Genomic DNA, 11212 nt, shown 5'->3' with positions numbered 1-11212 from the left:
GAACGCAGCCATTGAAGCAACCAATCAGCGCTATTCCGAATAGCGCTGAATAGCGTTGATTGGTTGCTTCAATGACGCATTCTCTATTCCGCACCGTGTGATTTCACCCTTACAAAACAAACGTTCTGCTGAACGCAGCCATTGAAAAAAATTAGTCACGCGATCCCCATCCTGATTGGACGTGGGCATCACGTGATACAATTTGCCACTCTCCCTTTGTGTTGCCTCTACTGTCGACTTGCCAAGTGACAGACTGATAGCTGATGACAGGACTTGAGGAGAACCAATATCTTAGGAAGAGCATAAAGCGAGACGGAAAAGAAAAAAAGAGATACGCGATCCGCGCAATTCGCGGCTATTCAGATAAGAGATAAATATGCGCTTTCGAATGTCAGCGAGGAACAATAAACAGACGCGATAGACCACGATAACGGACGCAGAAATACGGAGGGATACTCGTCAGGTGGAAAAACAGAAGCAGACACCTGTTGCTGCCGGCCTCATTAGACGATTGCTATGGCTCATCTACTCAAAAACCTTACCAATAGTATCTGGCATGCATTTCACGCTCTACAGGCCGATGCCACCAACACAGTCGCCAAATCCAAGTTAAAGGTGAAACTTTGAATGATATCATAAAATCACCAAGAAAATCCATTTGGATAGTTCAATAAAATCATGCAATCTTCTATTATCTCTTTTGTTTTCTTTTCTCTTTGACACTTGTTCATTTCAGTATTTGATTTTGATAGGTATTAACAGCTAATATTGGTACCTTGATGGATTTGTACGGCGTAGAAAAAGGCCTGGAGCATTACCGGAGTACGCAAAGTTTAACGTTCGATCAATACATCTATTATTTACAGAAAGAAGTAAGATCTTTTTTAAAATGCATTATTATAAACTATTTATGTATATATATCTCAAACAAAATGAGGTAAATGCCAATTCTCTTAATTATTTAAAGAAATAGTAGAATTTTATACAAAGAGATGTATATATACAGGTGAATGTATTTTTGAAACGTTTTGGCTCGTACTTTATTATTAATAAATTCTAGCAAATATTTGATCGAGGCAAAAACTTGTAGGAAATGTGAAAATAGAGCAGAATATTCAGATACACAAAATCTAAGATTTTTAAGATATTATATGCAAAGACTTTTGCTTTATCTTTCTATTTTCAAAATGCATATCTTTGAACCACGGTTTCCTAGTAGTGAATTCAATCACTCGCACTACACTGAATCGGTGTTAAAAGCTGCTTTACATAAAATATCTCAATATAGTGATACAATATAATCAACTTTGACAATGAAATGATACATATATATTTTGTTAAATAATGTGACTATATCATTAGTAGATAGTTAATCGTTTAAAATATTTATATACTTTTACATTTAACTTTGTTAATTTCATGTAAAGCAGCTTTTAGTATGCACTGATCTAGTGTAGTGCGAGTGACCGAATTCGCTATAAGATTTATTTCAAGTATCTTTTTTTTCTATCTTCACTCATTCAAGAGCATTTACTTTGCTTTTGCTCATCCAGCTTGATGCGGTCTGTACAATAATTTCAGGTGTTCTCTTCTGTAACTGATGCTACCTCTGTACCAACATTGAAGACAATGGAAGAAGGGATAGATGAAATTTGCTGGCTGGTTTGTAAAAAGATCTATCTCGAGAGATCCCATTCAGTTTTTGACGATCATAGTGTTTATCAATTGTTCAGAATTTACTGCCTGCTGGCCGAGACAGATTCAGATGCAACAGATTCTTATCTGGTTAGCGGTTGCTTGTAATAAATTATATAAACAAATGTCTTTAACAATTTTCGATAACCAATGTATCGCTTTTGGTGATGCAGGTGATAATGCATGGCGACGAGGTAGCGCGAATCGCTTCCCATCTAGTAATGTCCTTGGGTCTACAATGGGACGCGGCAGATTTCTTGGCTCTATCAGCGGCTATTGGGACATTTAGGTAATTTGTTGTTTCTAGCTTATCATACTAATCGCAAAGATAAAGATATAAAAAAATGCAATTTGTTGATGAAAAATTTATCGGGAAGGTTTCCCACATTTCTGGCAGTGTTGGAATCCAAATATAGTGGTGGTAATACTTTGGATATTATGGCGTTATCAGAGGCGATTGATGATCTCTACCAGATTTACATAGAGAACGTGGTGAAAAAGGTAAATCGATGTTTTGCTTAATTTTGTTAATAAATTGAAGAAAATTTGATTCTTAAATTGATAGGTCTTCCTCTAAACGCATGCTATAATAATGCATGAGTACGTTCTGAGTTATGCAAGAAGCGCATGATGCATCATTTATCTCTGTTGTTCACTGAATAATAAAAAAGGATAAAATGATAGATCGTTATCGCTTCATATGTAATTCTAAACGCACTCCATGTTGCATCTTATGTTTACATACACATATTATAGTTGTAAAGCCCATATTAGACTACCGACCGTAATGAACGAATCACAATAACTTACTGATTGTGATTGATTTACTATGAATCGACAATCAGAGTTGGTAGTCGAATCGGCCTGCAAAATCGGTAATCTAATATGGACTTGAGAGGCAACAATAGAACGCGCGTGCATTACAATGAAATAATTTTTTTCTTTTTACAAATATCGTGCAGGGCTATTTAATGAAGAAAGGTTTTCTGCTGCCAACATTGCGATATTTTTGGTTCGTCTTGCGTCCCGGTGAATTGACATATTACAAAGATCCCCAACAAAAAGAGCCATCCGGATTAATACTCCTGAACGTTAATTGTTGGGCCGATACTGTGACAAATGGTGGAAAGCCTGATAGAAGGTTTGTGCTTAGCACTTCCGAACATAGATGCATAGAGCTAATGGCAGAGGATCACAAAGGCAGGCTCCAATGGCTCGCGGCGTTACAAACAGCCATTCAGCATTCGAGCGAGAAGATCGGCTATCAGAGAAGTTTGACCAATCAACGAAGATCCTTGCGACAAGTAAATGCAAATTAATTGAAGAAGAAAAATATGTAAAAGATGCTTTAGTAAAATCGTTTTAGTTAATACTTATTCAAAAACTTGTATTGTTACTTGCTAGGCTGTTAAACAAGAAAAAGAAGAGACCAAGTTGGAACTTCAGCATGAGAGGCAAGCTAGAATCGCCGCCGAAATACAAGCTCGGAAATTGGAAACTCTGTCGAAGGAGGAAGGTGCTAAAGTTCAACAACTGGAAGATGTTAAACAAAAGCTAGAGTTGCTGCTACAAGAAGAAAAACAGGCTCTACGTGATGAGGAAATAGGTAATAGGCTATTATATCTAATTCTTATCGTATTAATTTTTGTAGGATTGTATAATTTAGATAGATATGTCTTATGTATATTGTAGTACGAAGTTTACAAGCGAGAGTACTACGCGAAGAATGGGAAAAGAGAGAGCAATTAGAGAGATTGCAACAGGAGCAGCAGGAAATTTTAGATGGAGAAGATGAAAAGAATGGAATTTGAACAGATGCAGAAGAAAAACGAGCAGCAGTTGCAAGGTACATAACATCTAAATAAAATGAAAAATAAAACATCTGCTTTAAATCTTATTATATTAATTTGATTCTTCAAAAGCTACACAACTACGTACACATGTGTATTTCTTTCTTTAGTTTTCATTTTATATTCTTAATGTTATTATTATTTTTATTTTTCAATTTCTATCTTTGAAAATTTTCACTTTTGCATTATTCTTTTATATTAATTTTTAGATGCTGAATTACGACTTAAGCACCTAGAAGCGGAAAGGGAGCATTTGGACACAGAATTGCGAGCTGCACGCGAAAAGGTGAAACGCACCGAAGAGGCTCAATTTTTATTGGAAGCACAAATCGTGACGCGTCCCTTGAGAGGAAGTGAGAGGATTCGACGTACTCAGAGCTTTATACCGACAACAAAAGAACGACCGTTGTCCATAGAGAAAATTGACAACAGGCCTATGACAATGCAGAAGAATATATGACATCGATAGCTAAAGATCGATACTTTTATCGCCCGAATTGCATTTAAGTCTTCCACCAAATAGAGTGACAAGAAAAGCCTATAGAATCTATTGTATTGTTGCAGAGCAACTATATTATATTTTCATGAAGAATGTGAGAAAATTTCATGCGAACTCGGAATTCGATAGTACCTTACTCTTGATGCCTTGCTTTATTCGCAATCTTAGCCAAAAAGTATTTAGTATTGTATCAACAGATTTTGTATACGCAAATTCCCATTCCTTATTATATTCGAAAATAATGTGATTTTTATCTTATAGAAGATACAATGTCCACATAATGCGTATATAAATATCATATAAATATATATTTTTTGTCGAGTGTATTATCGTAAAAAATAAGAAAATATTTAATACAAATTTATACTTAATTATGTTGAAATATATATATATATATATAGAATTGTAAAATATATGTCTAACAGAGGTGCCAAAATATTTTATAAAACTTTTACAAATTATAAAAAATTTCGTAATATTTTACTTGAGTCAAATTTTATTTAATTGGAATCAGATGCAATTTTTATATTTTACATACACAGAGAGAGAGAGAGAGAGAGAAAGAGAGATATGTCCTAAACTAAGTTGAAGTCTATTGATCAAACATTCCATATGTGGCTGACCTTAAAATTGTGCTGTGTTGAGACCATCATATATTCCTAATGGAAAAATTTGTATTTTGTTAAGAATAAATAATTTGAATAATTTGTAACAGTATAAAATCTTTAATTCACTGAAAAATGCCGAAAAAAAAGAAGGGAAAGGGAAGCAAGTTGGCTCGCATGAGCGACGAAGAACGCGCTCGCTACCTACAGCACCGAGCCGAATTGGAGCTAGAGGCTAAACGACGTAAACAACAGTTGATTGCAGCTTTTACTAAGGTACATCCAATATAAAATGAAAATATAATGTAATAGCAATTTAATTAATTTTTAAATCAATTATGAAATGTAGAGTAAGCTGAAACGTGAAGAGGCGTTCGCGCGATTAAACACTGCCAAGATCAATGAACAATGGCGATTTATTCTACGCCGAATAAAATGTAAAGAACTTCATGAAGATGTAGAATATCTTTGGAATAATTTCGATCGTCTGATGAAGATGAAAAATCTCATGATACAGCGTTTACATAGTGAGCTAGAAGCAGCCGATGTCGATCACCGAAGGCTGCAAGAGGCCCACATTAAAATGATGGACTTGATAATTGGTAGCTTATAATGGTTTATATCATTGTAAATCTATATTATTGTTTACAATTATTAATTATTGATGATTACATAGGAAGATGCAAACAAAAGTGTATTGATCTGCACGAATCCTTCGCACGCGAACGTAACCGTGTAGTTTCGGACGAAACGAACGAATTAAATAGGATGCGAAAGAATTTAGAGCAGTATTGCAGTCAGCTGCAAAATATAAATTTTGGACAAGATAAGAAAATAGAAAATATATTGACGCAAACAAAAATCCAAAATGCCGCTAATATATATAGCATCGCGTACTTGGTATGGATATTTTCTATTTTTATGATTCGTATGACAAATGTTAATAATTCTCTTGATCGAAAATATTTCAGAAGGAAGATTCTTTGTCGCGCTTGATGCATTACGTTTCCAATGAGATCGAGAAATTATGGAGACAACTTAAGGAAATGATGATTGAATATGAGAAAAATACGGGAGATAAGAGAAAACAGTACGAATACTTGAAAGAGCAGGACGATGCTCATCGTGCAGACGTGGCGCAATATCCAAAGCTGCAGACACAATTACAAAAAGTAATTAAGAGCCTGAAACAGGACATGCACGCATTATCGCAGAATCGGGAGCAAAGTATAGCGGAACTGAACGATCAGATTGTGCGTATGAGGAAGAGAACCGAAAGTTTGAGACAGATATTTTCCATGAATCAAGTACTGGACACTACCCAGCTGAAGAAATTGACTATTATCAGCGTTAGCGTTCGAAAAGTAAAAATAATATTAAATTACAAAACTTTTATTCAAATTAACTATTCAACTAAAAAATTGAAATACTTAAGAAAATATTTAAAAAATTATTATAATTTGGACTGGCTATCCAAAAAAAAAATAGATATTTTAGAAATTCTTTGATTTCTTTTTACAGGAATTGCAGAGGATTTCAGAAAAAGGCTCGACAGTACTCTCATTGCTGAGAATGTGCTCAAATTTGGAACCATTCTCGCTAACTGTTCAAAAGTATACTTTACGCGATACGGGCTCTAGAAAAGCTTTTATGAGTTGCGTAGGTATTGTACGAGTACAATAATACACAATACAGTTTGTATCTTCAATTTTTAAATAACCAATGCTTACAGATGTCAGAACCGTTTGATAAATTGGACAAATTTTGGGAACAGTTCAATTACATCAAATCCGATAATATCTCCATGAAAAAGGAGTGTGATAAACTGTCCTTCGAAAACAAACAATTGAGAAACACTCTGCGCACATATCTCTTAACCATTTCTAAAGCTCCGGTCGCACGACCACTCACGTCTATTTCTGTATAAATATATTTACTTCAAATGTGCCGATAAGCGAAAAATAAGCCAATATTTTTAAAATAAAATTAAGAAAAAGTAATTAAAAATGTATCAGACTAAAAGCTTTTGTTGAAATCTTTCAAGATCGAAACTAAATGTAATATTTGGGAAAGTTAAAAAGCTAATTTTAGAAAACAATCTCACATCTTTTACTAATACTAATAGATTAATAAAGAAAATTGAAAAAAAAGAACATATACACGCGTCGATTTGATATTCATACAATTTATTTAACGATGAGTGAATATACCTCCGCCCAATGATAAATATTTGTATGGCCGAGCGCGAGTCCGTCCTCTTACAGGATAGAAGAATATCTTTTCCTTCGGCGCCATGCTCTCAGTTTCCAGATAGATGTCGAAACATGCTCTCAGTCGTTGTATTTGCGCCGTTAATGTTGGAGACTTGGTCCACATCACATTGACTTCCCTTTCGATATTTCTAATGATATCGGCAGACGCTGGCACTGTTGGACTTATGCTTATGCTAAATACTGGTGCTATCTTTGGGTAATCTGGCTTGATAGCAATCCTGGCCACGAGTTCGCCTAAAAAATGAATCAAATTTAAATGTGGAAGCAATCATTTATCAGTACAGGTAATTGGATATTATAATAATAATAATAATAATAATAATAATAATCGTACTACTGCCACGACGAAGTACAGCTTCGTAAAAGATGTCTACAGACAATACTAATCCCCGTTGGTAAAATTCCGGTGAAGCAACATAATTTGAGTAACTTTTCCAGGTCATAGTCGTGAATCGATGCAACGACGTTGAAATTTTTTGCGGCACGGGATCCGTCGTGCTAATAAATATTGGCAGGTTGCCGGACTCTAGTTGTCGTATTTCCATACATAGATCCAGCCTCGCTTTTATGCGCCGTTTAATTTCTTTTAACACACTCTCCACACAGTCTTGTGCCAATTCTTGACTCGTCAGCTACAAATAAAAATGACACGAAATTGAATTTTAATTAGAATACGTTACTTTAATTGCGCATCTATCGTGGAAGAGATTTATATATTTGAATCGTTATTAATTTTGTATTACTAACGGAACAACTATTTTTAACATTTATGTCACACGACATACATATTTACAAGGACATGTACCTTTTGTTGTTGTTCGCTCATGTCACACGAGACAAAGTGTAGACCAGCCATTCTTTGTGCCCATCTGTAAGGAATGCCTAGTCCCAAAGACGAAAACGATCCCAAGTTATGCCGCGACAACTGATACTGATTGGCAGGATTCGGACTTTCCAACCCTAAATCTCGTGGGTACAATTCGCGAAGAACCGACTCGGATACTAGCATGTCTCTATTAATTAATCATACAACTTGAAAAGATTAACTCAAACTTATCAGATCAAAGGAAACAAGAGAAGAGTATTGTCATATATTTGTATACACGAAATTTGAATGAAATTAATATTAAGATTATATATATATATATATATATATGAGTTATACATACCCAGCACTAATACCTCCCAAGTCTTCTGTTTCGAGTTTTGACTCTACTGTAACGACTTTTAAATGTATCATGTAAAAAAAGTGAAGAGTCAGCCTTGTCTCGTCTAAAAATTTAAATTCGCAATAAAATTTCTTCTTTTCTCAAGATTTTTTAATCATAAATTAAAACTGATAAATATGAAATTTTATTTCTCATGTTATTTAATCCTTCAATTTAACTTGAATATTTTTTAAACATTTCATTTCTTAGAAGATAGATTTTTTTTATTCAAAACTCACTTTTTAATGTGATAAGTATTTTTACATGTAACGGATGTCGCTGTAATAGTTTAGACCGTTTCTCTTCTTGCCTCGCTTCCCGGGATAATCTGTGATGTCTTTTCTTATGCACGGGTGTTTCTTCCACGATACTTTCCGACTGATTCTCAGGATCCGAATCAGACTCTTGCAAACCGTCATGATTGTTTGCGCGTTTTGCTTCGTCCTCGTCACCTTCCACCTTGACTAGCAACGTACTATCTACAAGATGTTTCACAAGAAACGATATCTGTGACAAAATTTTATTCATAAAACAAAAATATATGATATCCAATCTTTATACGAATTATACCATAAGCATCTCTATAAGCAGACGCTTTTGCATACAACACATAGAGCGGTGATGCGAGCAATGATGCTTTTTGATGCTCCTGGCGAATTTTATCCAATGGCAATCCAAGACTTTCTTGTAACGGTTTGCTCGCCTGAAAATATAAAAAAAAATTAAATTTGTTATTCACATAGGAACATTTAATAAAAACTCAACATTCTGTACATTTTCTAAACCAATAAGTTAAATTTGCCTACATCCAATATAGAACGCAACTGCGGCGCAAGATTGTCCAAACGAGTCTGTTTCGTTTCAATACTGGACGCTACCGCCTTTTTACTCTCTGTCAATTCATCACACAATGCCGCCAATTGCTTTCGTTGTGTCAGTTCCCATTCTAAACGAGCCAGTCTCAGTTGATGAGAATTATTCTTTGTTATTTCCTAAAATATGTATTGTATTATATATATTGCAAAGAATTAAATTTTATATATACTCAAATTATGTTAACTATGGTTCCGTTCCGTTTTGCACTTGTAAGCATCATTCGTTCTTGTTTTGATAGACAATAAGGATAAATTGATGCTGACAGCGTGTGAAAATGGAACGCATCCTATGTAAAACTTATGTATACACACAGATCGCGAGATACTTTCTGGAGCTTCTTTATAAAATTCTTCTTCTGAAACAAGTTCTATCAATTCATCTTTAGATCTAGAACAAAGAAAATAAAAATTATTCATTTTTGTTTAGAGTGATAATAAAAAGTCAAAAGGTTCTTTTGCAAGATAAAAAAAATTTACTTGAATTGAAGACATTTGATAACTTCTTTCTTCAAATGCATCACTTCGTACAATAGATTCTGTAAATGCAAATGTCTACTATCAACGCTACTCTTTGCAGCCACTAGAGAGTCTCGTGCAGATTTTGTACGGAACTTTTCCATACGATTTAACTTCTTCAGTTCTATAAAAGCCAGTGACGTTTGAATTTGCAGCTCATGAATATCATCTTTTACCTAAAGCATTTGTTTTAATAAGTTTAAAGCAAACTTGACAATAAACGATAACATAGAATCTCTGTTACAAACGTTTGGGTCACCACTGGACTTTAATTTTGCTATTTTACTCATCGCCGCTCGAATATCGTTACAAGTTGCCAGAAAGCATTCGGAATCATCTTCAGACAATCTCTCAACAGCTTCTTTCTCTTCATAATTAATTATTATCTGACAATGATATGAGAGACAAAAGTTAATGAGGCAGCAGCAGAATAAAAATAAATCATTATTCCCTAACAAACAAGCTTGTCGTCATTTCAATGTTCAAAACGTCATTCTGAAGTCAAAAAGACAATAAATAACGTCAGCTTGTTTGGTGATTCGTTTGTAGCAAACTGTAGCAAACATACCATATATTTTATTTTATTTAGTTTAATTTAATCATAATTTCATGAATTAAACTTAACCTACGATGTTGACGAAAATATATTGCTTGAGCTATTCAAGCTATTTGAGCGAAAAAATAAAAAATTTGAATGATAGAAATCATCGTTTGGTATCGCGAAAATTAAGTGATATTTTTTAAAAATCTATTTCGGTCGGAAATTTGAAGCGAACAAATGTATTACAGTATTATACGTCAAATATCTTGTAACTTTTTAAACAAAATCTTTAACTTTTTTATACCTTATACATATCTCCGTCTTTCGTTGAGGTTCCGCTGTTTGCACTCACAGACTTTCTTCTTTTTTTCACACTATCCGATTCATTTTCTTTACCCATTTTCACGTCAATAAATAAAATCAAGTGTAAATTAACTCCTACAACTCCGAATATACACACAAACGAACACTATCACATACTAGTATGTAGTGTCTCTTTAATCCGGCCACCCGAAGTGGCCGCCATTTGTCATCGAAATTGTGCGAAAGAGAAAAATCGTACTATCTCACTTCTTCTTACGCTACAGTGGCGCTGTAAGTTGTAGCTCTATAAAGTCACTAGATCTATTAAGGCCTGTATTCATAGACCGGTATTCATAGTCGATTCTTAGGCCTGTTCTTTTTGGTTGAACTTTTGCACCAGTTCATCTTTCTTCCTTTTTTCTTCAGGAGGAAAGAAAAAAGAAGAAAGATAAACTGGTGCAAGAGTTCAGTCAAAAAGAACAGACCTCTTATTTCAAGCCGTCTTAAGTAATGTCTTAAGACACTAATGCGGCCCTCTGATTGGTTCGTGACATCTTAAGTACAGTTAATAGGAGAAGAATAATCAACTGTGATTGGTCAATTTTCTACGACTTAAGACCCTACGACCGCTACGACTTCTATTGTAGACCCCGCATTACTTAAGACGGTCTTGAAATAAGAATCGATTATGAATACCGGCCTAAGTATCGCAAACTCGCATCCATTTTGAGGCGAAACGCGGCCATTTCAAATTTAGACATTTGCATTACGTGCATTATTTGGAAAAATGAAGCCGTCAAGTATGTAAATCAACGGCTGCGTTCAGCAGAGAAAGCAGCTTTGCAAC

The 11212-nt window shown here is 34.5% G+C and overlaps 3 protein-coding genes across 3 annotated transcripts; 2 read left to right on the top strand and 1 right to left on the bottom strand.

The window, feature by feature from the left end:
- The first annotated feature begins 243 nt into the window (after positions 1-243).
- Positions 244-4323, top strand: LOC108726754 (differentially expressed in FDCP 6 homolog). Its single transcript, XM_018454518.1, is given in 10 exon segments — positions 244-615; positions 753-872; positions 1582-1785; positions 1869-1984; positions 2073-2196; positions 2658-2999; positions 3100-3301; positions 3388-3475; positions 3477-3541; positions 3755-4323. Coding segments are annotated over 10 exon segments (1611 nt in total). The 5' UTR covers positions 244-516; the 3' UTR covers positions 4006-4323.
- Positions 4324-4586: 263 nt separating this feature from the next.
- Positions 4587-6592, top strand: LOC108726755 (coiled-coil domain-containing protein 65). The gene is made up of 6 exons (XM_018454519.1): positions 4587-4925; positions 4999-5251; positions 5326-5549; positions 5621-6013; positions 6171-6308; positions 6382-6592. The coding sequence occupies exons 1-6, from the start codon at positions 4785-4787 to the stop codon at positions 6574-6576; spliced, it is 1344 nt and encodes a 447-aa protein (XP_018310021.1). The 5' UTR covers positions 4587-4784; the 3' UTR covers positions 6577-6592.
- A 247-nt stretch (positions 6593-6839) lies between these two features.
- Positions 6840-10584, bottom strand: thoc5 (THO complex subunit 5). Its single transcript, XM_018454517.1, has 11 exons — positions 10367-10584; positions 9770-9907; positions 9483-9697; positions 9318-9393; positions 8937-9122; positions 8701-8833; positions 8370-8609; positions 8092-8194; positions 7728-7935; positions 7257-7554; positions 6840-7156 (listed from the first exon to the last, which is right to left on the bottom strand). The coding sequence occupies exons 1-11, from the start codon at positions 10460-10462 to the stop codon at positions 6840-6842; spliced, it is 2010 nt and encodes a 669-aa protein (XP_018310019.1). The 5' UTR covers positions 10463-10584.
- Between the last annotated feature and the right edge of the window lie 628 nt (positions 10585-11212).

Source organism: Mycetomoellerius zeteki, unplaced genomic scaffold (assembly GCF_001594055.1).
Source record: "Mycetomoellerius zeteki isolate Tzet28-1 unplaced genomic scaffold, Tzet1.0 scaffold433, whole genome shotgun sequence".
NCBI classification, from domain to species: Eukaryota; Metazoa; Arthropoda; class Insecta; order Hymenoptera; family Formicidae; genus Mycetomoellerius; species Mycetomoellerius zeteki.
The sequence above is the reverse complement of the archived record's forward strand: the minus strand, read 5'-3'. Positions and strand labels throughout refer to the sequence as shown.

Coding starts and splice junctions, on each gene's coding strand:
- LOC108726755 (XM_018454519.1), top strand. CDS start 4,785: ATGCCGAAAAAAAAGAAGGGAAAGGGAAGCAAGTTGGCTCGCATGAGC. Junction 5,550..5,620: donor TATATAGCATCGCGTACTTG/GTATGGATATTT, acceptor AAAATATTTCAG/AAGGAAGATTCTTTGTCGCG. Junction 6,014..6,170: donor TCAGCGTTAGCGTTCGAAAA/GTAAAAATAATA, acceptor TTCTTTTTACAG/GAATTGCAGAGGATTTCAGA.
- thoc5 (XM_018454517.1), bottom strand. CDS start 10,462: ATGGGTAAAGAAAATGAATCGGATAGTGTGAAAAAAAGAAGAAAGTCT. Junction 9,908..10,366: donor AAGACGGAGATATGTATAAG/GTATAAAAAAGT, acceptor TATCATTGTCAG/ATAATAATTAATTATGAAGA. Junction 9,698..9,769: donor AGTCCAGTGGTGACCCAAAC/GTTTGTAACAGA, acceptor CAAATGCTTTAG/GTAAAAGATGATATTCATGA.